This window comes from Salmo salar, chromosome 20 (assembly GCF_965601325.2).
Source record: "Salmo salar chromosome 20, fSalSal1, whole genome shotgun sequence".
NCBI lineage: Eukaryota > Metazoa > Chordata > Actinopteri > Salmoniformes > Salmonidae > Salmo > Salmo salar.
In genome coordinates this window covers 88017057-88041229 of record NC_138310.1, presented here as the reverse complement: position 1 = coordinate 88041229, position 24173 = coordinate 88017057, and the positions used below count along the sequence as shown (strand labels likewise).

Sequence of the window (24173 nt, the reverse complement as noted above, 5' to 3'; positions counted from 1 at the left end):
TGTAACTCTCCTCTCCTCTCCATATTCCTAGTAGACACAGTAACTCTCCTCTCTATATTCCTAGTAGATACTGTAACTCTCCTCTCTACATTCCTAGTAGATACTGTAACTCCTCTATATTCCTAGTAGATATTGTAACTCACCTCTCCTCTCTATATTCCTAGTAGATATTGTAACTCACCTCTCCTCTCTATATTCCTAGTAGATATTGTAACTCACCTCTCCTCTCTATATTCCTAGTAGATACTGTAACTCTCCTCTCTATATTCCTAGTAGATACTGTAACTCTCCTCTCTATATTCCTAGTAGATACTGTAACTCTCCTCTCTATATTCCTAGTAGATACTGTAACTCTCCTCTCTATATTCCTAGTAGATACTGTAACTCTCCTCTCCTCTCTATATTCCTAGTAGATACTGTAACTCTCCTCTCTATATTCCTAGTAGATACTGTAACTCTCCTCTCTATATTCCTAGTAGATACTGTAACTCTCCTCTCTATATTCCTAGTAGATACTGTAACTCTCCTCTCTATATTCCTAGTAGATACTGTAACTCTCCTCTCTATATTCCTAGTAGATACTGTAACTCTCCTCTCTATATTCCTAGTAGATACTGTAACTCTCCTCTCTATATGCCTAGTAGATACTGTAACTCACCTCTCTATATTTCTAGTAGATACTGTAACTCTCCTCTCTATATTCCTAGTAGATACTGTAGCTCTCCTCTTCTCTCTATATTCCTAGTAGATACTGTAACTCTCCTCTCCATATTCCTAGTAGATACTGTAACTCTCCTCTCCTCTCTATATTCCTAGTAGATACTGTAACTCTCCTCTCTATATTCCTAGTAGATACTGTAACTCTCCTCTCCATATTCCTAGTAGATACTGTAACTCTCCTCTCCTCTCTATATTCCTAGTAGATACTGTAACTCTCCGCTCCTCTCTATATTCCTAGTAGATACTGTAACTCTCCGCTCCTCTCTATATTCCTAGTAGATACTGTAACTCTCCGCTCCTCTCTATATTCCTAGTAGATACTGTAATTCTCCTCTCTATATTCCTAGTAGATACTGTAACTCTCCTCTCTATATTCCTAGTAGACACTAACTCTCCTCTCCTCTCTATATTCCTAGTAGATACTGTAACTCTCCTCTCTATATTCCTAGTAGACACTGTAACTCTCCTCTCTATATTCCTAGTAGATACTGTAACTCTCCTCTCTATATTCCTAGTAGATACTGTAACTCTCCTCTCTATATTCCTAGTAGATACTGTAACTCTCCTCTCTATATTCCTAGTAGATACTGTAACTCTCCTCTCTATATTCCTAGTAGATACTGTAACTCTCCTCTCTATATTCCTAGTAGATACTGTAACTCTCCTCTCTATATTCCTAGTAGATACTATAACTCTCCTCTCTATATTCCTAGTAGATACTGTAACTCTCCTCTCCTCTCTATATTCCTAGTAGATACTGTAACTCTCCTCTCCTCTCTATATTCCTAGTAGATACTGTAACTCTCCTCTCTACATTCCTAGTAGATACTGTAACTCTCCTCTCTATATTCCTAGTAGATACTGTAACTCTCCTCTCTATATTCCTAGTAGATACTGTAACTCTCCTCTCTATATTCCTAGTAGATACTGTAACTCTCCTCTCTATATTCCTAGTAGATACTGTAACTCTCCTCTCTATATTCCTAGTAGATACTGTAACTCTCCTCTCTATATTCCTAGTAGATACTGTAACTCTCCTCTCTATATTCCTAGTAGATACTGTAACTCTCCTCTCTATATTCCTAGTAGATACTGTAACTCTCCTCTCCTCTCTACATTCCTAGTAGATACTGTAACTCTCCTCTCTACATTCCTAGTAGATACTGTAACTCTCCTCTCTATATTCCTAGTAGATACTGTAACTCTCCTCTCTATATTCCTAGTAGATACTGTAACTCTCCTCTCTATATTCCTAGTAGATACTGTAACTCTCCTCTCTATATTCCTAGTAGATACTGTAACTCTCCTCTCTATATTCCTAGTAGATACTGTAACTCTCCTCTATATTCCTAGTAGATACTGTAACTCTCCTCTCTATATTCCTAGTAGATACTGTAACTCTCCTCTCCATATTCCTAGTAGACACAGTAACTCTCCTCTCCATATTCCTAGTAGACACAGTAACTCTCCTCTCTACATTCCTAGTAGATACTGTAACTCTCCTCTCTATATTCCTAATAGATACTGTAACTCTCCTCTCCTCTCTATATTCCTAGTAGATACTGTAACTCTCCCCTCTATATTCCTAGTAGACACTAACTCTCCTCTCCTCTCTATATTCCTAGTAGATACTGTAACTCTCCTCTCTACATTCCTAGTAGATACTGTAACTCTCCTCTCTATATTCCTAGTAGATACTGTAACTCTCCTCTCTATATTCCTAGTAGATACTGTAACTCTCCTCTCCATATTCCTAGTAGACACAGTAACTCTCCTCTCCATATTCCTAGTAGACACAGTAACTCTCCTCTCTACATTCCTAGTAGATACTGTAACTCTCCTCTCTATATTCCTAATAGATACTGTAACTCTCCTCTCCTCTCTATATTCCTAGTAGATACTGTAACTCTCCTCTCCATATTCCTAGTAGATACTGTAACTCTCCTCTCCTCTCTATATTCCTAATAGATACTGTAACTCTCCGCTCCTCTCTATATTCCTAGTAGATACTGTAACTCTCCTCTCTATATTCCTAGTAGATACTGTAACTCTCCGCTCTATATTCCTAGTAGATACTGTAGCTCTCCTCTCCATATTCCTAGTAGATACTGTAACTCTCCTCTCCATATTCCTAGTGGACACAGTAACTCTCCTCTCCATATTCCTAGTAGACACAGTAACTCTCCTCTCTACATTCCTAGTAGATACTGTAACTCTCCTCTCTATATTCCTAGTAGATACTGTAACTCTCCTCTCTATATTCCTAGTAGATACTGTAACTCTCCTCTCCTCTCCATATTCCTAGTAGACACAGTAACTCTCCTCTCTATATTCCTAGTAGATACTGTAACTCTCCTCTCTACATTCCTAGTAGATACTGTAACTCCTCTATATTCCTAGTAGATATTGTAACTCACCTCTCCTCTCTATATTCCTAGTAGATATTGTAACTCACCTCTCCTCTCTATATTCCTAGTAGATATTGTAACTCACCTCTCCTCTCTATATTCCTAGTAGATACTGTAACTCTCCTCTCTATATTCCTAGTAGATACTGTAACTCTCCTCTCTATATTCCTAGTAGATACTGTAACTCTCCTCTCTATATTCCTAGTAGATACTGTAACTCTCCTCTCTATATTCCTAGTAGATACTGTAACTCTCCTCTCCTCTCTATATTCCTAGTAGATACTGTAACTCTCCTCTCTATATTCCTAGTAGATACTGTAACTCTCCTCTCTATATTCCTAGTAGATACTGTAACTCTCCTCTCTATATTCCTAGTAGATACTGTAACTCTCCTCTCTATATTCCTAGTAGATACTGTAACTCTCCTCTCTATATTCCTAGTAGATACTGTAACTCTCCTCTCTATATTCCTAGTAGATACTGTAACTCTCCTCTCTATATGCCTAGTAGATACTGTAACTCACCTCTCTATATTTCTAGTAGATACTGTAACTCTCCTCTCTATATTCCTAGTAGATACTGTAGCTCTCCTCTTCTCTCTATATTCCTAGTAGATACTGTAACTCTCCTCTCCATATTCCTAGTAGATACTGTAACTCTCCTCTCCTCTCTATATTCCTAGTAGATACTGTAACTCTCCTCTCTATATTCCTAGTAGATACTGTAACTCTCCTCTCCATATTCCTAGTAGATACTGTAACTCTCCTCTCCTCTCTATATTCCTAGTAGATACTGTAACTCTCCGCTCCTCTCTATATTCCTAGTAGATACTGTAACTCTCCGCTCCTCTCTATATTCCTAGTAGATACTGTAACTCTCCGCTCCTCTCTATATTCCTAGTAGATACTGTAATTCTCCTCTCTATATTCCTAGTAGATACTGTAACTCTCCTCTCTATATTCCTAGTAGACACTAACTCTCCTCTCCTCTCTATATTCCTAGTAGATACTGTAACTCTCCTCTCTATATTCCTAGTAGACACTGTAACTCTCCTCTCTATATTCCTAGTAGATACTGTAACTCTCCTCTCTATATTCCTAGTAGATACTGTAACTCTCCTCTCTATATTCCTAGTAGATACTGTAACTCTCCTCTCTATATTCCTAGTAGATACTGTAACTCTCCTCTCTATATTCCTAGTAGATACTGTAACTCTCCTCTCTATATTCCTAGTAGATACTGTAACTCTCCTCTCTATATTCCTAGTAGATACTATAACTCTCCTCTCTATATTCCTAGTAGATACTGTAACTCTCCTCTCCTCTCTATATTCCTAGTAGATACTGTAACTCTCCTCTCCTCTCTATATTCCTAGTAGATACTGTAACTCTCCTCTCTACATTCCTAGTAGATACTGTAACTCTCCTCTCTATATTCCTAGTAGATACTGTAACTCTCCTCTCTATATTCCTAGTAGATACTGTAACTCTCCTCTCTATATTCCTAGTAGATACTGTAACTCTCCTCTCTATATTCCTAGTAGATACTGTAACTCTCCTCTCTATATTCCTAGTAGATACTGTAACTCTCCTCTCTATATTCCTAGTAGATACTGTAACTCTCCTCTCTATATTCCTAGTAGATACTGTAACTCTCCTCTCTATATTCCTAGTAGATACTGTAACTCTCCTCTCCTCTCTACATTCCTAGTAGATACTGTAACTCTCCTCTCTACATTCCTAGTAGATACTGTAACTCTCCTCTCTATATTCCTAGTAGATACTGTAACTCTCCTCTCTATATTCCTAGTAGATACTGTAACTCTCCTCTCTATATTCCTAGTAGATACTGTAACTCTCCTCTCTATATTCCTAGTAGATACTGTAACTCTCCTCTCTATATTCCTAGTAGATACTGTAACTCTCCTCTATATTCCTAGTAGATACTGTAACTCTCCTCTCTATATTCCTAGTAGATACTGTAACTCTCCTCTCTATATTCCTAGTAGATACTGTAACTCTCCTCTCTATATTCCTAGTAGATACTGTAACTCTCCTCTCTATATTCCTAGTAGATACTGTAACTCTCCTCTCTATATTCCTAGTAGATACTGTAACTCTCCTCTCTATATTCCTAGTAGATACTGTAACTCTCCTCTCTATATTCCTAGTAGATACTGTAACTCTCCTCTCTATATTCCTAGTAGATACTGTAACTCTCCTCTCTATATTCCTAGTAGATACTGTAACTCTCCTCTCTATATTCCTAGTAGATACTGTAACTCTCCTCTCTATATTCCTAGTAGATACTGTAGCTCTCCTCTCTATATTCCTAGTAGATACTGTAGCTCTCCTCTCTATATTCCTAGTAGATACTGTAACTCTCCTCTCCTATCCATATTCCTAGTAGACACTAACTCTCCTCTCCTCTCCATATTCCTAGTAGACACAGTAACTCTCCTCTCTATATTCCTAGTAGATACTGTAACTCTCCTCTCTATATTCCTAGTAGATACTGTAACTCTCCTCTCTATATTCCTAGTAGATACTGTAACTCTCCTCTCCTCTCCATATTCCTAGTAGACACAGTAACTCTCCTCTCCTCTCCATATTCCTAGTAGACACAGTAACTCTCCTCTCTATATTCCTAGTAGATACTGTAACTCTCCTCTCTACATTCCTAGTAGATACTGTAACTCTCCTCTCTACATTCCTAGTAGATACTGTAACTCTCCTCTCTATATTCCTAGTAGATACTGTAACTCTCCCCTCTATATTCCTAGTAGACACTAACTCTCCTCTCCTCTCTATATTCCTAGTAGATACTGTAACTCTCCTCTCTACATTCCTAGTAGATACTGTAACTCTCCTCTCTATATTCCTAGTAGATACTGTAACTCTCCTCTCTATATTCCTAGTAGATACTGTAACTCTCCTCTCCATATTCCTAGTAGACACAGTAACTCTCCTCTCCATATTCCTAGTAGACACAGTAACTCTCCTCTCTACATTCCTAGTAGATACTGTAACTCTCCTCTCTATATTCCTAATAGATACTGTAACTCTCCTCTCCTCTCTATATTCCTAGTAGATACTGTAACTCTCCTCTCCATATTCCTAGTAGATACTGTAACTCTCCTCTCCTCTCTATATTCCTAATAGATACTGTAACTCTCCGCTCCTCTCTATATTCCTAGTAGATACTGTAACTCTCCTCTCTATATTCCTAGTAGATACTGTAACTCTCCGCTCTATATTCCTAGTAGATACTGTAGCTCTCCTCTCCATATTCCTAGTAGATACTGTAACTCTCCTCTCCATATTCCTAGTGGACACAGTAACTCTCCTCTCCATATTCCTAGTAGACACAGTAACTCTCCTCTCTACATTCCTAGTAGATACTGTAACTCTCCTCTCTATATTCCTAGTAGATACTGTAACTCTCCTCTCTATATTCCTAGTAGATACTGTAACTCTCCTCTCTATATTCCTAGTAGACACTAACTCTCCTCTCCTCTCTATATTCCTAGTAGATACTGTAACTCTCCTCTCTATATTCCTAGTAGACACTGTAACTCTCCTCTCTATATTCCTAGTAGATACTGTAACTCTCCTCTCTATATTCCTAGTAGATACTGTAACTCTCCTCTCTATATTCCTAGTAGATACTGTAACTCTCCTCTCTATATTCCTAGTAGATACTGTAACTCTCCTCTCTATATTCCTAGTAGATACTGTAACTCTCCTCTCTATATTCCTAGTAGATACTGTAACTCTCCTCTCTATATTCCTAGTAGATACTATAACTCTCCTCTCTATATTCCTAGTAGATACTGTAACTCTCCTCTCCTCTCTATATTCCTAGTAGATACTGTAACTCTCCTCTCCTCTCTATATTCCTAGTAGATACTGTAACTCTCCTCTCTACATTCCTAGTAGATACTGTAACTCTCCTCTCTATATTCCTAGTAGATACTGTAACTCTCCTCTCTATATTCCTAGTAGATACTGTAACTCTCCTCTCTATATTCCTAGTAGATACTGTAACTCTCCTCTCTATATTCCTAGTAGATACTGTAACTCTCCTCTCTATATTCCTAGTAGATACTGTAACTCTCCTCTCTATATTCCTAGTAGATACTGTAACTCTCCTCTCTATATTCCTAGTAGATACTATAACTCTCCTCTCTATATTCCTAGTAGATACTGTAACTCTCCTCTCCTCTCTACATTCCTAGTAGATACTGTAACTCTCCTCTCTACATTCCTAGTAGATACTGTAACTCTCCTCTCTATATTCCTAGTAGATACTGTAACTCTCCTCTCTATATTCCTAGTAGATACTGTAACTCTCCTCTCTATATTCCTAGTAGATACTGTAACTCTCCTCTCTATATTCCTAGTAGATACTGTAACTCTCCTCTCTATATTCCTAGTAGATACTGTAACTCTCCTCTATATTCCTAGTAGATACTGTAACTCTCCTCTCTATATTCCTAGTAGATACTGTAACTCTCCTCTCTATATTCCTAGTAGATACTGTAACTCTCCTCTCTATATTCCTAGTAGATACTGTAACTCTCCTCTCTATATTCCTAGTAGATACTGTAACTCTCCTCTCTATATTCCTAGTAGATACTGTAACTCTCCTCTCTATATTCCTAGTAGATACTGTAACTCTCCTCTCTATATTCCTAGTAGATACTGTAACTCTCCTCTCTATATTCCTAGTAGATACTGTAACTCTCCTCTCTATATTCCTAGTAGATACTGTAACTCTCCTCTATATATTCCTAGTAGATACTGTAACTCTCCTCTCTATATTCCTAGTAGATACTGTAACTCTCCTCTCTATATTCCTAGTAGATACTGTAACTCTCCTCTCTATATTCCTAGTAGATACTGTAGCTCTCCTCTCTATATTCCTAGTAGATACTGCAGCTCTCCTCTCTATATTCCTAGTAGATACTGTAACTCTCCTCTCCTATCCATATTCCTAGTAGACACTAACTCTCCTCTCCTCTCCATATTCCTAGTAGACACAGTAACTCTCCTCTCTATATTCCTAGTAGATACTGTAACTCTCCTCTCTATATTCCTAGTAGATACTGTAACTCTCCTCTCTATATTCCTAGTAGATACTGTAACTCTCCTCTCCTCTCCATATTCCTAGTAGACACAGTAACTCTCCTCTCCTCTCCATATTCCTAGTAGACACAGTAACTCTCCTCTCTATATTCCTAGTAGATACTGTAACTCTCCTCTCTACATTCCTAGTAGATACTGTAACTCTCCTCTCTACATTCCTAGTAGATACTGTAACTCTCCTCTCTATATTCCTAGTAGATACTGTAACTCTCCCCTCTATATTCCTAGTAGACACTAACTCTCCTCTCCTCTCTATATTCCTAGTAGATACTGTAACTCTCCTCTCTACATTCCTAGTAGATACTGTAACTCTCCTCTCTATATTCCTAGTAGATACTGTAACTCTCCTCTCTATATTCCTAGTAGATACTGTAACTCTCCTCTCCATATTCCTAGTAGACACAGTAACTCTCCTCTCCATATTCCTAGTAGACACAGTAACTCTCCTCTCTACATTCCTAGTAGATACTGTAACTCTCCTCTCTATATTCCTAATAGATACTGTAACTCTCCTCTCCTCTCTATATTCCTAGTAGATACTGTAACTCTCCTCTCCATATTCCTAGTAGATACTGTAACTCTCCTCTCCTCTCTATATTCCTAATAGATACTGTAACTCTCCGCTCCTCTCTATATTCCTAGTAGATACTGTAACTCTCCTCTCTATATTCCTAGTAGATACTGTAACTCTCCGCTCTATATTCCTAGTAGATACTGTAGCTCTCCTCTCCATATTCCTAGTAGATACTGTAACTCTCCTCTCCATATTCCTAGTGGACACAGTAACTCTCCTCTCCATATTCCTAGTAGACACAGTAACTCTCCTCTCTACATTCCTAGTAGATACTGTAACTCTCCTCTCTATATTCCTAGTAGATACTGTAACTCTCCTCTCTATATTCCTAGTAGATACTGTAACTCTCCTCTCTTCTCCATATTCCTAGTAGACACAGTAACTCTCCTCTCTATATTCCTAGTAGATACTGTAACTCTCCTCTCTACATTCCTAGTAGATACTGTAACTCCTCTATATTCCTAGTAGATATTGTAACTCACCTCTCCTCTCTATATTCCTAGTAGATATTGTAACTCACCTCTCCTCTCTATATTCCTAGTAGATACTGTAACTCTCCTCTCTATATTCCTAGTAGATACTGTAACTCTCCTCTCTATATTCCTAGTAGATACTGTAACTCTCCTCTCTATATTCCTAGTAGATACTGTAACTCTCCTCTCTATATTCCTAGTAGATACTGTAACTCTCCTCTCCTCTCTATATTCCTAATAGATACTGTAACTCTCCTCTCTATATTCCTAGTAGATACTGTAACTCTCCTCTCCTCTCTATATTCCTAGTAGATACTGTAACTCTCCTCTCCTCTCTATATTCCTAGTAGATACTGTAACTCTCCTCTCTATATTCCTAGTAGATACTGTAACTCTCCTCTCTATATTCCTAGTAGATACTGTAACTCTCCTCTCTATATTCCTAGTAGATACTGTAACTCTCCTCTCTATATTCCTAGTAGATACTGTAACTCTCCTCTCTATATTCCTAGTAGATACTGTAACTCACCTCTCTATATTCCTAGTAGATACTGTAACTCACCTCTCTATATTCCTAGTAGATACTGTAGCTCTCCTCTTCTCTCTATATTCCTAGTAGATACTGTAACTCTCCTCTCTATATTCCTAGTAGATACTGTAACTCTCCTCTCCTCTCTATATTCCTAGTAGATACTGTAACTCTCCTCTCTATATTCCTAGTAGATACTGTAACTCTCCTCTCCATATTCCTAGTAGATACTGTAACTCTCCTCTCCTCTCTATATTCCTAGTAGATACTGTAACTCTCCGCTCCTCTCTATATTCCTAGTAGATACTGTAACTCTCCGCTCCTCTCTATATTCCTAGTAGATACTGTAACTCTCCGCTCCTCTCTATATTCCTAGTAGACACTAACTCTCCTCTCCTCTCTATATTCCTAGTAGATACTGTAACTCTCCTCTCTATATTCCTAGTAGACACTGTAACTCTCCTCTCTATATTCCTAGTAGATACTGTAACTCTCCTCTCTATATTCCTAGTAGACACTGTAACTCTCCTCTCTATATTCCTAGTAGATACTGTAACTCTCCTCTCTATATTCCTAGTAGATACTGTAACTCTCCTCTCTATATTCCTAGTAGATACTGTAACTCTCCTCTCTATATTCCTAGTAGATACTGTAACTCTCCTCTCTATATTCCTAGTAGATACTATAACTCTCCTCTCTATATTCCTAGTAGATACTGTAACTCTCCTCTCCTCTCTATATTCCTAGTAGATACTGTAACTCTCCTCTCTACATTCCTAGTAGATACTGTAACTCTCCTCTCTACATTCCTAGTAGATACTGTAACTCTCCTCTCTACATTCCTAGTAGATACTGTAACTCTCCTCTCTATATTCCTAGTAGATACTGTAACTCTCCTCTCTATATTCCTAGTAGATACTGTAACTCTCCTCTCTATATTCCTAGTAGATACTGTAACTCTCCTCTCTATATTCCTAGTAGATACTGTAACTCTCCTCTCTATATTCCTAGTAGATACTGTAACTCTCCTCTCTATATTCCTAGTAGATACTGTAACTCTCCTCTCTATATTCCTAGTAGATACTGTAACTCTCCTCTCTATATTCCTAGTAGATACTGTAACTCTCCTCTCTATATTCCTAGTAGATACTGTAACTCTCCTCTCTATATTCCTAGTAGATACTGTAACTCTCCTATATATTCCTAGTAGATACTGTAACTCACCTCTCTATATTCCTAGTAGATACTGTAACTCTCCTCTCTATATTCCTAGTAGATACTGTAACTCTCCTCTCTATATTCCTAGTAGATACTGTAACTCTCCTCTATATATTCCTAGTAGATACTGTAACTCTCCTCTCTATATTCCTAGTAGATACTGTAACTCTCCTCTCTATATTCCTAGTAGATACTGTAACTCTCCTCTCTATATTCCTAGTAGATACTGTAACTCTCCTCTCTATATTCCTAGTAGATACTGTAACTCTCCTCTCTATATTCCTAGTAGATACTGTAACTCTCCTCTCTATATTCCTAATAGATACTGTAACTCTCCTCTCTATATTCCTAGTAGATACTGTAACTCTCCTCTCTATATTCCTAGTAGATACTGTAACTCTCCTCTCTATATTCCTAGTAGATACTGTAACTCTCCTCTCTATATTCCTAGTAGATACTGTAACTCTCCTCTCTATATTCCTAGTAGATACTGTAGCTCTCCTCTCTATATTCCTAGTAGATACTGTAGCTCTCCTCTCTATATTCCTAGTAGATACTGTAACTCTCCCCTCTATATTCCTAGTAGACACTAACTCTCCTCTCCTCTCTATATTCCTAGTAGATACTGTAACTCTCCTCTCTACATTCCTAGTAGATACTGTAACTCTCCTCTCTATATTCCTAGTAGATACTGTAACTCTCCTCTCTATATTCCTAGTAGATACTGTAACTCTCCTCTCCATATTCCTAGTAGACACAGTAACTCTCCTCTCCATATTCCTAGTAGACACAGTAACTCTCCTCTCTACATTCCTAGTAGATACTGTAACTCTCCTCTCTATATTCCTAATAGATACTGTAACTCTCCTCTCCTCTCTATATTCCTAGTAGATACTGTAACTCTCCTCTCCATATTCCTAGTAGACACAGTAACTCTCCTCTCTACATTCCTAGTAGATACTGTAACTCTCCTCTCTATATTCCTAGTAGATACTGTAACTCTCCTCTCTATATTCCTAGTAGATACTGTAACTCTCCTCTCCTCTCCATATTCCTAGTAGACACAGTAACTCTCCTCTCTATATTCCTAGTAGATACTGTAACTCTCCTCTCTACATTCCTAGTAGATACTGTAACTCTCCTCTCTATATTCCTAGTAGATATTGTAACTCACCTCTCCTCTCTATATTCCTAGTAGATATTGTAACTCACCTCTCCTCTCTATATTCCTAGTAGATACTGTAACTCTCCTCTCTATATTCCTAGTAGATACTGTAACTCTCCTCTCTATATTCCTAGTAGATATTGTAACTCACCTCTCTATATTCCTAGTAGATATTGTAACTCACCTCTCCTCTCTATATTCCTAGTAGATATTGTAACTCACCTCTCCTCTCTATATTCCTAGTAGATACTGTAACTCTCCTCTCTATATTCCTAGTAGATACTGTAACTCTCCTCTCTATATTCCTAGTAGATACTGTAACTCTCCTCTCTATATTCCTAGTAGATACTGTAACTCTCCTCTCTATATTCCTAGTAGATACTGTAACTCTCCTCACTATATTCCTAGTAGATACTGTAACTCTCCTCTCTATATTCCTAGTAGATATTGTAACTCACCTCTCCTCTCTATATTCCTAGTAGATACTGTAACTCTCCTCTCTATATTCCTAGTAGATACTGTAACTCTCCTCTCTATATTCCTAGTAGATACTGTAACTCTCCTCTCTATATTCCTAGTAGATACTGTAACTCTCCTCTCTATATTCCTAGTAGATACTGTAACTCTCCTCTCTATATTCCTAGTAGATACTGTAACTCTCCTCTCTATATTCCTAGTAGATACTGTAACTCTCCTCTCTATATTCCTAGTAGATACTGTAACTCTCCTCTCTATATTCCTAGTAGATACTGTAACTCTCCTCTCTATATTCCTAGTAGATACTGTAACTCTCCTCTCTATATTCCTAGTAGATACTGTAACTCTCCTCTCTATATTCCTAGTAGATACTGTAACTCTCCTCTCTATATTCCTAGTAGATACTGTAACTCTCCTCTCTATATTCCTAGTAGATACTGTAACTCTCCTCTATATTCCTAGTAGATACTGTAACTCTCCTCTATATTCCTAGTAGATACTGTAACTCTCCTCTATATTCCTAGTAGATACTGTAACTCTCCTCTCTATATTCCTAGTAGATACTGTAACTCTCCTCTATATTCCTAGTAGATACTGTAACTCTCCTCTATATTCCTAGTAGATACTGTAACTCTCCTCTCTATATTCCTAGTAGATACTGTAACTCTCCTCTCTATATTCCTAGTAGATACTGTAACTCTCCTCTCTATATTCCTAGTAGATACTGTAACTCTCCTCTCTATATTCCTAGTAGATACTGTAACTCTCCTCTCTATTCCTAGTAGATACTGTAACTCTCCTCTCTATATTCCTAGTAGATACTGTAACTCTCCTCTCTATATTCCTAGTAGATACTGTAACTCTCCTCTCTATTCCTAGTAGATACTGTAACTCTCCTCTATATTCCTAGTAGATACTGTAACTCTCCTCTCTATATTCCTAGTAGATACTGTAACTCTCCTCTCTATATTCCTAGTAGATACTGTAACTCTCCTCTCTATATTCCTAGTAGATACTGTAACTCTCCTCTCTATATTCCTAGTAGATACTGTAACTCTCCTCTCTATATTCCTAGTAGATACTGTAACTCTCCTCTCTATATTCCTAGTAGATACTGTAACTCTCCTCTCTATATTCCTAGTAGATACTGTAACTCTCCTCTCTATATTCCTAGTAGATACTGTAACTCACCTCTCTATATTCCTAGTAGATACTGTAACTCACCTCTCCTTCTCTGCATAGTCATTGTGGAGCTGGACTTGTTTCTCCTGGACCAGGTTCTCAGCCTGGTTCTTCAGGGACTGCTCATAGTCCCGGATCTTCTCCTTCAGCGCTTTAATAGTCACCTCTAGACCAGGAGAGAGAAGACACCATGAGAGAGAGAGGGTGGAAGACAGGAAAGAGGGAGAGGGGGTGAGAAGACAGGAAAGAGGGAGAGAGGTTGAGAATACAGCATGAGAGAGAGAGGGTGGAAGACAGGAAAGAGGGAGAGGGGTTGAGAATACAGCATGAGAGAGAGAGGGTGGAAGACAGGAAAGAGGGAGAGGGGTTGAGAATACAGCATGAGAGAGAGAGGGTGGAAGACAGGAAAGAGAATACAGCATGAGAGAGAGAGGGTGGAAGACAGGAAAGAGAATACACCATGAGAGAGAGGGTGGAAGACAGGAAAGAGGGAGAGGGGTTGAGAATACAGCATGAGAGAGAGAGGGTGGAAGTCAGGAAAGAGAAGACAACATGAGAGAGAGAGAGAGGGTGGAAGACAGGAAAGAGAATACACCATGAGAGAGAGGGTGGAAGACAGGAAAGAGAAGACACCATGAGAGAGAGAGGGTGGAAGACAGGAAAGAGAAGACACCATGAGAGAGAGAGGGTGGAAGACAGGAAAGAGAATACAGCATGAGAGAGAGAGGGTGGAAGACAGGAAAGAGAATACACCATGAGAGAGAGGGTGGAAGACAGGAAAGAGGGAGAGGGGTTGAGAATACAGCATGAGAGAGAGAGGGTGGAAGTCAGGAAAGAGAAGACAACATGAGAGAGAGAGAGAGGGTGGAAGACAGGAAAGAGAATACACCATGAGAGAGAGGGTGGAAGACAGGAAAGAGAAGACACCATGAGAGAGAGAGGGTGGAAGACAGGAAAGAGAAGACACCATGAGAGAGAGAGGGTGGAAGACAGGAAAGAGAAGACACCATGAGAGAGAGAGGGTGGAAGTCAGGAAAGAGAAGACAACATGAGAGAGAGAGAGAGAGAGGGTGGAAGACAGGAAAGAGAATACAGCATGAGAGAGAGAGGGTGGAAGACAGGAAAGAGAAGACACCATGAGAGAGAGAGGGTGGAAGACAGGAAAGAGAAGACACCATGAGAGAGAGAGGGTGGAAGACAGGAAAGAGAATACACCATGAGAGAGAGGGTGGAAGACATGACGATGTCCCTTAATGAAAGGAATATTACAAACAGGATTCACCCTAGCTTGAAACTAAAAGGCCAATCAGGTGATCAACCCGAGGGATTTGAAATCCCAAACAAATTCCTTCCCCTAGGACACTTGAACAGGTGACTATCCCAGGAAATAAAGAAAAGGGAGGTCTGTTTCTGCATAAAGCCAGACGATATTCACTGGCGGGACATGAACAGGCTCACTTTCATCAGCGAGGTGATTCATAACAAAAAGGTAAACCTGTTCATGTGTCATGAAATATCAGCTGTTTTAAGCACAAACAGAGTGCTCCTTTTATGTCAATCCCAGAGAGTTAGTATGTCAACACCAGCCTTACTCTCTTCAATCTGCCACCTGCACAAACCCTCGCCATCATAACCTCGCATCCTCGTCTGTCAACACACAGGCCGCAGAGCAGACCCAACCTAGCCCGTTTCATTTCTGCTGTCTCTAAGAGTACATTTAATGTCTGCATTCAGAGTAGATTCAAGCTGATACCTCATACCCTGCTGAGGGATCTGGCTGGCTGTGTTGATACCCCATACCCTGCTGAGGGATCTGGCTGGCTGTGTTGATACCCCATACCCTGCTGAGGGATCTGGCTGGCTGTGTTGATACCCCATACCCTGCTGAGGGATGTCTGGCTGGCTGTGTCGATACCCCATACCCTGCTGAGGGATGTCTGGCTGGCTGTGTTGATACCCCATACCCCTGCTGAGGGATGTCTGGCTGGCTGTGCTGATACCCCATACCCCTGCTGAGGGATGTCTGGCTGGCTGTGTTGATACCCCATACCCTGCTGAGGGATGTCTGGCTGGCTGTGTTGATACCCCATACCCTGCTGAGGGATCTGGCTGGCTGTGCTGATACCCCATACCCTGCTGAGGGATCTGGCTGGCTGTGCTGATACCCCATACCCTGCTGAGGGATCTGGCTGGCTGTGCTGATACCCCATACCCTGCTGAGGGATCTGGCTGGCTGTGCTGATACCCCATACCCTGCTGAGGGATCTGGCTGGCTGTGCTGATACCCCATACCCTGCTGAGGGATGTCTGGCTGGCTGTGCTGATACCCCATACCCTGCTGAGGGATGTCTGGCTGGCTGTGCTGATACCCCATACCCTGCTGAGGGATGTCTGGCTGGCTGTGTTGATACCCCATACCCTGCTGAGGGATCTGGCTGGCTGTGCTGATACCCCATACCCTGCTGAGGGATCTGGCTGGCTGTGTTGATACCCCATACCCTGATGAGGGATGTCTGGCTGGCTGTGCTGATACCCCATACCCTGCTGAGGGATCTGGCTGGCTGTGCTGATACCCCATACCCTGCTGAGGGATGTCTGGCTGGCTGTGCTGATACCCCATACCCTGCTGAGGGATGTCTGGCTGGCTGTGCTGATACCCCATACCCTGCTGAGGGATGTCTGGCTGGCTGGCTGTGCTGATACCCCATACCCTGCTGAGGGATGTCTGGCTGGCTGTGCTGATACCCCATACCCTGCTGAGGGATGTCTGGCTGGCTGTGCTGATACCCCATACCCTGCTGAGGGATGTCTGGCTGGCTGTGCTGATACCCCATACCCTGCTAAGGAAACCACAGAAGGGAAACCACAGACGGGAAACCACAGAGATGAAAAGCAGCCATCTAATAGGTAGATGTCTTTAAGGAAGTGAGATAAAGATTGAGAGTTCTCAGCACTGTGAACGAGTGAGTGATTTAAACTCCATTCTCCCTGTTCTGACACACAATCAATAGTGGAGAGTTCTTTCAGAGTCCTCTTACCCTGCCGCTGTTTAACATCTTAACCATTTAGGATGCTGGGATCAATGTCAACTGCTGAGGGTTTCTCTCTCTGTGTGTGTGTGTGTGTGTGTGTGTGTGTGTGGTTCTCTGTCTGGGTGTGTGTGTGTGTGTGTGTGTGTGTGTGTGTGTGTGTGTGTGTGTGTGTGTGTGTGTGTGTGTGTGTGTGTGTGTGTGTGTGTGTGTGTGTGTGTGTGTGTGTGGGGGGGTCTATTCAGTCTGAAAGGATAACGGATTAGAGAGTAGAATAATCAATAACAGAATAGAACACTGCTGCTATTGAGCTGTTCCAATTAACTGAGCTCTCTGTCTCGACATCCCTCCATCTCCCTCTCGACATCCTCCGTCTCCCTCTCCTCTTCATCCCCCTCTCTCTCTCTCCCTCTCCTCTTCATCCCCCCTCCTCTTTCTCCTCTTCATCCCCCCTCCTCTTCATCCCCCTCTCTCTCACCTCTTCATCCCCCCCTCTCTCTCTTTCCTCTTCGTCCCCCTCCCTCTCCTCTTCGTCCCCCTCCCTCTCCTCTTCGTCCCCCTCCCGCTCCTCTTCATCCCCCTCCCTCCCTCTCCGCTTCGTCCCCCTCCCTCTCTCGCTCTCTCCTCTTCGTCCCCCCCCTCTCTCGCTCTCTCCTCTTCGTCCCCCCCCCCCCTCTCCTCTTCGTCCCCCCCCCCCCTCCATCCCCCCTTCTCCTCTTCATCCCCCCCTCTCCTATGATCTGGATCCTTCAGGGTTTCTAGAGGAAATATTCCAGTGTGTCTGGCACACCTCTTTCCTTCCTCCCTGCTCCCGCCATTTTATTGGTTTGTGAGAGAGAGTGACTCACCCTGGTTCTTGACCTCGGCAAACTCTTTGTTGTACTCCTCCAGAGTCTCTCGGAGTTTGAGGTTCTCTGTCTCGATGTCGTGCATCCGCTGGAGCTTCAGCTGTAACTGCTGAACCAACTCCAGCACAGGGGCGGGATCTGAGAAAACACACACACTAGGTTACACGCACGCACGCACACACACACACACACACACACACACACACACACACACAGCTAGCTAGTGCAGGGAGGAGTGGTCCTGTTGAGGAACAAGAGCAGTTAAGATACAGTCATCCACCCTACTCTACTACGCTGTAGTGCTGAGAGAGATGCTTCCCATGCCAATAAATCCCTTTAAATTCAGAGAGATGTTTCCCATGCCAATAAATCCCTTTAAATTCAGAGAGACAGATGTTTCCCATGCCAATAAATCCCTTTAAATTCAGAGAGATGTTTCCCATGCCAATAAATCCCTTTGAATTCAGAGAGAGATGTTTCCCATGCCAATAAAGCCCTTTGAATTCAGAGACAGAGGAAGCATTTTGTGATTCCCTATGTGACACTAGTTTAAGTCAGAGCTGATTTGCGGAGCAGTGTTGTCTGTTGCTCTGATAAAGTTGGGCTTGTCAGTCATTCAGTCTGATTGGTCCTCACCGGTGGGGGACGGGTGATTGACAGGCGTAAAGTAGGAAGTGATGGGAGAGTGATGCACATCATCATCCCCGCAAAATGAGCAGTGTGGTGTGTGTGTGTGTGTGTGTGTGTGTGTGTGTGTGTAGGCCTCAACACACAACATCCACAACAACAAGCTATCCAGGCTGTATCGCACCCGGCCGTGATCGGGAGTCCCATAGGGAGGCGCACAATTGGCCCAGCGTCGTCTGGGTTTAGCCGGAGTAGACCGTCATTGTAAATAAGAATTTGTTCTTAACTAACTTGCCTAGTTACATTTAAAACATTTTTTTAAATAATAATTACTTTGAATGAGCATGTATGAAATGACCTCATTATGGTGTGTGAAGTTAAGAACAGACCAGCCAGGGTTGGGACAGCCATGCTCACCACAGTAAACTACAGGTACAATAGGCCTAAAGCATAGAAATACAGCAGAGAGAGAAATGGTGCTAGGAGTGACCTGTCATTCTCACACAATTCCCAGAGGATGAAATATAGTTCTACAGCTTTGTCTTCCCCTGTTAGCGCTGATGAGCCTGTCTCTATGGACGAAGGAGCAGTCTAAACAGCATGTCACCGACCTGAGTGGATGATGGCCTGGTACTACACACAAACAGCATCCATCTCTTAACCTGGGACAACCATCTCCTCTCCATCTCTTACCTGGGACAACCATCTCCTCTCCTCTCTTAACCTGGGACAACCATCTCCTCTCCTCTCTTAACCTGGGACAACCATCTCCTCTCTTAACCTGGGACAAACATCTCCTCTCTTAACCATCTCCTCTCCATCTCTTACCTGGGACAACCATCTTCTCTCCTCTCTAACCTGGGACAACCATCTTCTCTCCTCTCTAACCTGGGACAACCATCTCCTCTCCTCTCTTAACCTGGGACAACCATCTCCTCTCCTCTCTTAACCTGGGACAACCATCTCCTCTCTTAACCTGGGACAAACATCTCCTCTCTTAACCTGGGACAACCATCTCCTCTCCATCTCTTACCTGGGACAACCATCTTCTCTCCTCTCTAACCTGGGACAACCATCTCCTCTCCTCTCTAACCTGGGACAACCATCTCCTCTCCATCTCTTACCTGGGACAACCATCTCCTCTCCATCTCTTAACCTGGGACAACCATCTCCTCTCCATCTCTTACCTGGGACAACCATCTCCTCTCCTCTCTAACCTGGGACAACCATCTCCTCTCCATCTCTTACCTGGGACAACCATCTCCTCTCCATCTCTTACCTGGGACAACCATCTCCTCGCCATCTCTTAACCTGGGACAACCATCTCCTCTCCATCTCTTAACCTGAGACAACCATCTCCTCTCCTCTCTAACCTGGGACAACCATCTCCTCTCCATCTCTTACCTGGGACAACCATCTCCTCTCCATCTCTTACCTGGGACAACCATCTCCTCTCCATCTCTTAACCTGGGACAACGATCTCCTCTCCATCTCTTAACCTGGGACAACCATCTCCTCTCCATCTCTTACCTGGGACATCAATCAATCTCTTGTAGACGTTCAAGAAGGAACCTTCTGCTTCTTTACTTCTTTTGCTCAAGGCATCGATCTGAAAGGAGGATAGGATTAGAAGATGAGAGGAGAGAGGAGAAAAGAGGAACAATTTAATCAAAACAGGCAGACGGACAAACTGACAGCTAATAGCACTGCTGCGTTTTGGTGTGTTCCATGTGCATGTCTATAATGTGGGGCGGCAGGTAGCCTAGCGGTTAGAGGCAGGTAGCCTAGCGGTTAGAGGCAGGTAGCTAGAGGCAGGTAGCCTAGTGGTTAGAGGCAGGTAGCCTAGCGGTTAGAGGCAGGTAGCCTAGCGGTTAGAGGCAGGTAGCCTAGCGGTTAGAGGCAGGTGGCCTAGCGGTTAGAGGCAGGTGGCCTAGCGGTTAGAGGCAGGTAGCTAGAGGCAGGTAGCCTAGCGGTTAGAGGCAGGTAGCCTAGCGGTTAGAGGCAGGTAGCCTAGCGGTTAGAGGCTGGTGGCATAGCGGTTAGAGGCAGGTAGCCTAGCGGTTAGAGGCAGGTGGCCTAGCGGTTAGAGGCTGGTGGCCTAGCGGTTAGAGGCAGGTAGCCTAGCGGTTAGAGGCTGGTGGCCTAGCGGTTAGAGGCTGGTGGCCTAGCGGTTAGAGGCAGGTAGCCTAGCGGTTAGAGGCAGGTAGCCTAGCGGTTAGAGGCAGGTAGCTAGAGGCAGGTAGCCTAGCGGTTAGAGGCAGGTAGCTAGAGGCAGGTAGCCTAGCGGTTAGAGGCAGGTAGCCTAGCGGTTAGAGGCAGGTAGCCTAGTGGTTAGAGGCAGGTAGCCTAGTGGTTAGAGGCAGGTAGCCTAGTGGTTAGAGGCAGGTAGCCTAGTGGTTAGAGGCAGGTAGCCTAGTGGTTAGAGGCAGGTAGCCTAGTGGTTAGAGGCAGGTAGCCTAGTGGTTAGAGGCAGGTAGCCTAGTGGTTAGAGGCAGGTAGCCTAGTGGTTAGAGGCAGGTAGCCTAGTGGTTAGAGCGTTGGACTAGTAACCGAAAGGTTGCAAGATTGAATCCCCGAGCTGACAAGGTAAAAATCTATCGTTCTGCCCCTGAACAGACACTGTTCCCTGGTAGTCCGTCATTGTAAATAAGAATTTGTTCTAAACTGACTTGCCTAGTTAAATAAATGTTAAATAAAAAAGAATTTAAAAAAGAATGCTGATGATCTCTAATAACTAGTAGTTCTCTCTACTTCACACGCTGTTCAGTTCAGCTGTTCAGTTCAGCTGTTCAGTTCAGCCGTTCAGTTCAGCTGTTCAGTTCAGCCGTTCAGTTCAGCCGTTCAGTTCAGCCGTTCAGTTCAGCCGTTCAGTCGTTCAGTTCAGCTGTTCAGTTCAGCCTTTCTGTTGCTAACCACGTCTGTCTGTCTGGCCCTGCCGTGTAAAACTCAACCACAATGCTATCAGTTAACAGCTGCCCAGCCAGAGCCACACAGACACACGCCAGGGTTTCCGTTAGCTGGTACATGCAGGCTTTAGGCAAAACATTTTAATAAAAGCTTATCAATACAATTTTGTTCCCCACAAAAAAAATCCATTGCGGTTATCCATGCTTTTTATTCACTGGTGGACAACACCAGTCTGTGTGCTTCAACATCAAAGGCAAATATAACAAGTCAAGTGGTCTGAATACCTTTTCCAATGCACAAACAAACAACTGAAATATCACATTTACGTAAGTATTCAGACCCTTTACTCAGTAGTGTGTTGAAGCACCTTTTCCAGCGATTACAGCCTCCATAGACAACAGGGTTGACAACAACAGGGCTATAGATAACTGGATAACAGGGTTGACAACAACAGGTCTATAGATAACTGGATAACAGGGTTGACAACAACAGGTCTATAGATAACAGGGTTGACAACAACAGGTCTATAGATAACAGGGTTGACAACAACAGGTCTATAGATAACTGGATAACAGGGTTGACAACAACAGGTCTATAGATAACTGGATAACAGGGTTGACAACAACAGGTCTATAGATAACTGGATAACAGGGTTGACAACAACAGGTCTATAGATAACAGGGTTGACAACAACAGGTCTATAGATAACAGGGTTGACAACAACAGGTCTATAGATAACTGGATAACAGGGTTGACAACAACAGGGCTATAGATAACTGGATAACAGGGTTGACAACAACAGGGCTATAGATAACTGGATAACAGGGTTGACAACAACAGGGCTATAGATAACTGGATAACAGGGTTGACAACAACAGGTCTATAGATAACTGGATAACAGGGTTGACAACAACAGGGCTATAGATAACTGGATAACAGGGTTGACAACAACAGGGCTATAGATAACTGGATAACAGGGTTGACAACAACAGGTCTATAGATAACTGGATAACAGGGTTGACAACAACAGGTCTATAGATAACAGGGTTGACAACAACAGGGCTATAGATAACTGGATAACAGGGTTGACAACAACAGGGCTATAGATAACTGGATAACAGGGTTGACAACAACAGGTCTATAGATAACTGGATAACAGGGTTGACAACAACAGGTCTATAGATAACTGGATAACAGGGTTGACAACAACAGGTCTATAGATAACTGGATAACAGGGTTGACAACAACAGGTCTATAGATAACTGGATAACAGGGTTGACAACAACAGGTCTATAGATAACAGGGTTGACAACAACAGGTCTATAGATAACTGGATAACAGGGTTGACAACAACAGGTCTATAGATAACAGGGTTGACAACAACAGGTCTATAGATAACTGGATAACAGGGTTGACAACAACAGGTCTATAGATAACTGGATAATAGGGTTGACAACAACAGGTCTATAGATAACTGGATAACAGGGTTGACAACAACAGGTCTATAGATAACTGGATAACAGGGTTGACAACAACAGGGCTATAGATAACTGGATAACAGGGTTGACAACAACAGGTCTATAGATAACTGGATAACAGGGTTGACAACAACAGGTCTATAGATAACAGGGTTGACAACAACAGGTCTATAGATAACTGGATAACAGGGTTGACAACAACAGGGCTATAGATAACTGGATAACAGGGTTGACAACAACAGGTCTATAGATAACTGGATAACAGGGTTGACAACAACAGGTCTATAGATAACTGGATAACAGGGTTGACAACAACAGGTCTATAGATAACTGGATAACAGGGTTGACAACAACAGGTCTATAGATAACTGGATAACAGGGTTGACAACAACAGGTCTATAGATAACTGGATAACAGGGTTGACAACAACAGGTCTATAGATAACTGGATAACAGGGTTGACAACAACAGGTCTATAGATAACTGGATAACAGGGTTGACAACAACAGGTCTATAGATAACTGGATAACAGGGTTGACAACATGAGGAATTCCAACATGATATTAATACTATTCCACATGTAGCAGGTTCATTTGACAGGCTAAGGGCACAATGATCAGGCCTAACAATCAGAATACAAGTCACCAAGGCAGGTGCTCATAGAGTGTGTGTGTGTGCGCAGTAAGTACAGCGGAATATAGCTGACAAGTTGAACAACACGTGTACCATTGAACCACGTCAAAACTCACCACCAGACTGGAGCTGCTGATAAAATGATAAGTGGCTACTGTGCTGAGAAAGAAGAACCATAACCCAATGTTACACTGGAATATTCTCAGGCCTGCGGCAAGGCAGCCTGTCACGGTATCTCTCTGTGTGTGTGTGTGTGTGTGTGTGTGTGTGTGTGTGTGTGTGTGTGTGTGTGTGTGTGTGTGTGTGTCGGTGTGTGTGTGTCGGTGTGTGTGTGTGTGTGTGTGTGTGTCGGTGTGTGTCGGTGTGTGGGTGTGTGGGTGTGTGGGTGTGTCGGTGTGTCGGTGTGTGGGTGTGTGTGTGTGTGGCGCTCAGGGAGGTGAAATCATTGGGTAAAACTAGAATGTCCACTCACTCGATCCCCCATAAAACCCAAGTTTACAACGGCATCTTCCACACACACACGCCCTTTGACACCCAAATATAGGAGGACAAATCAGCAGCATGCTGAAACTAGGTATAATATAGGAGGACAAATCAGCAGCATGCTGAAACTAGGTATAATATAGGAGGACAAATCAGCAGCATGCTGAAACTAGGTATAATATAGGAGGACAAATCAGCAGCATGCTGAAACTAGGTATAATATAGGAGGACAAATCAGCAGCATGCTGAAACTAGGTATAATATAGGAGGACAAAT

At 42.3% G+C, this 24173-nt stretch overlaps 1 protein-coding gene across 6 annotated transcripts in view; it reads right to left on the bottom strand.

The window, feature by feature from the left end:
• LOC106581515 (protein CASP) overlaps positions 1-24173 on the bottom strand; it is a 181715-nt gene that overhangs the window by 94995 nt on the left and 62547 nt on the right. For all 6 annotated transcript variants that reach the window (XM_045704075.1, XM_045704070.2, XM_045704072.2 and 3 more), the window contains exons 4-6: positions 19928-20006; positions 17771-17908; positions 13936-14059 (exon numbers count right to left, since the gene is read on the bottom strand). In XM_045704075.1, the coding sequence (XP_045560031.1) occupies positions 13936-14059; positions 17771-17908; positions 19928-20006 (341 nt within the window). The remainder of the gene's footprint in view (positions 1-13935; positions 14060-17770; positions 17909-19927; positions 20007-24173) is intronic.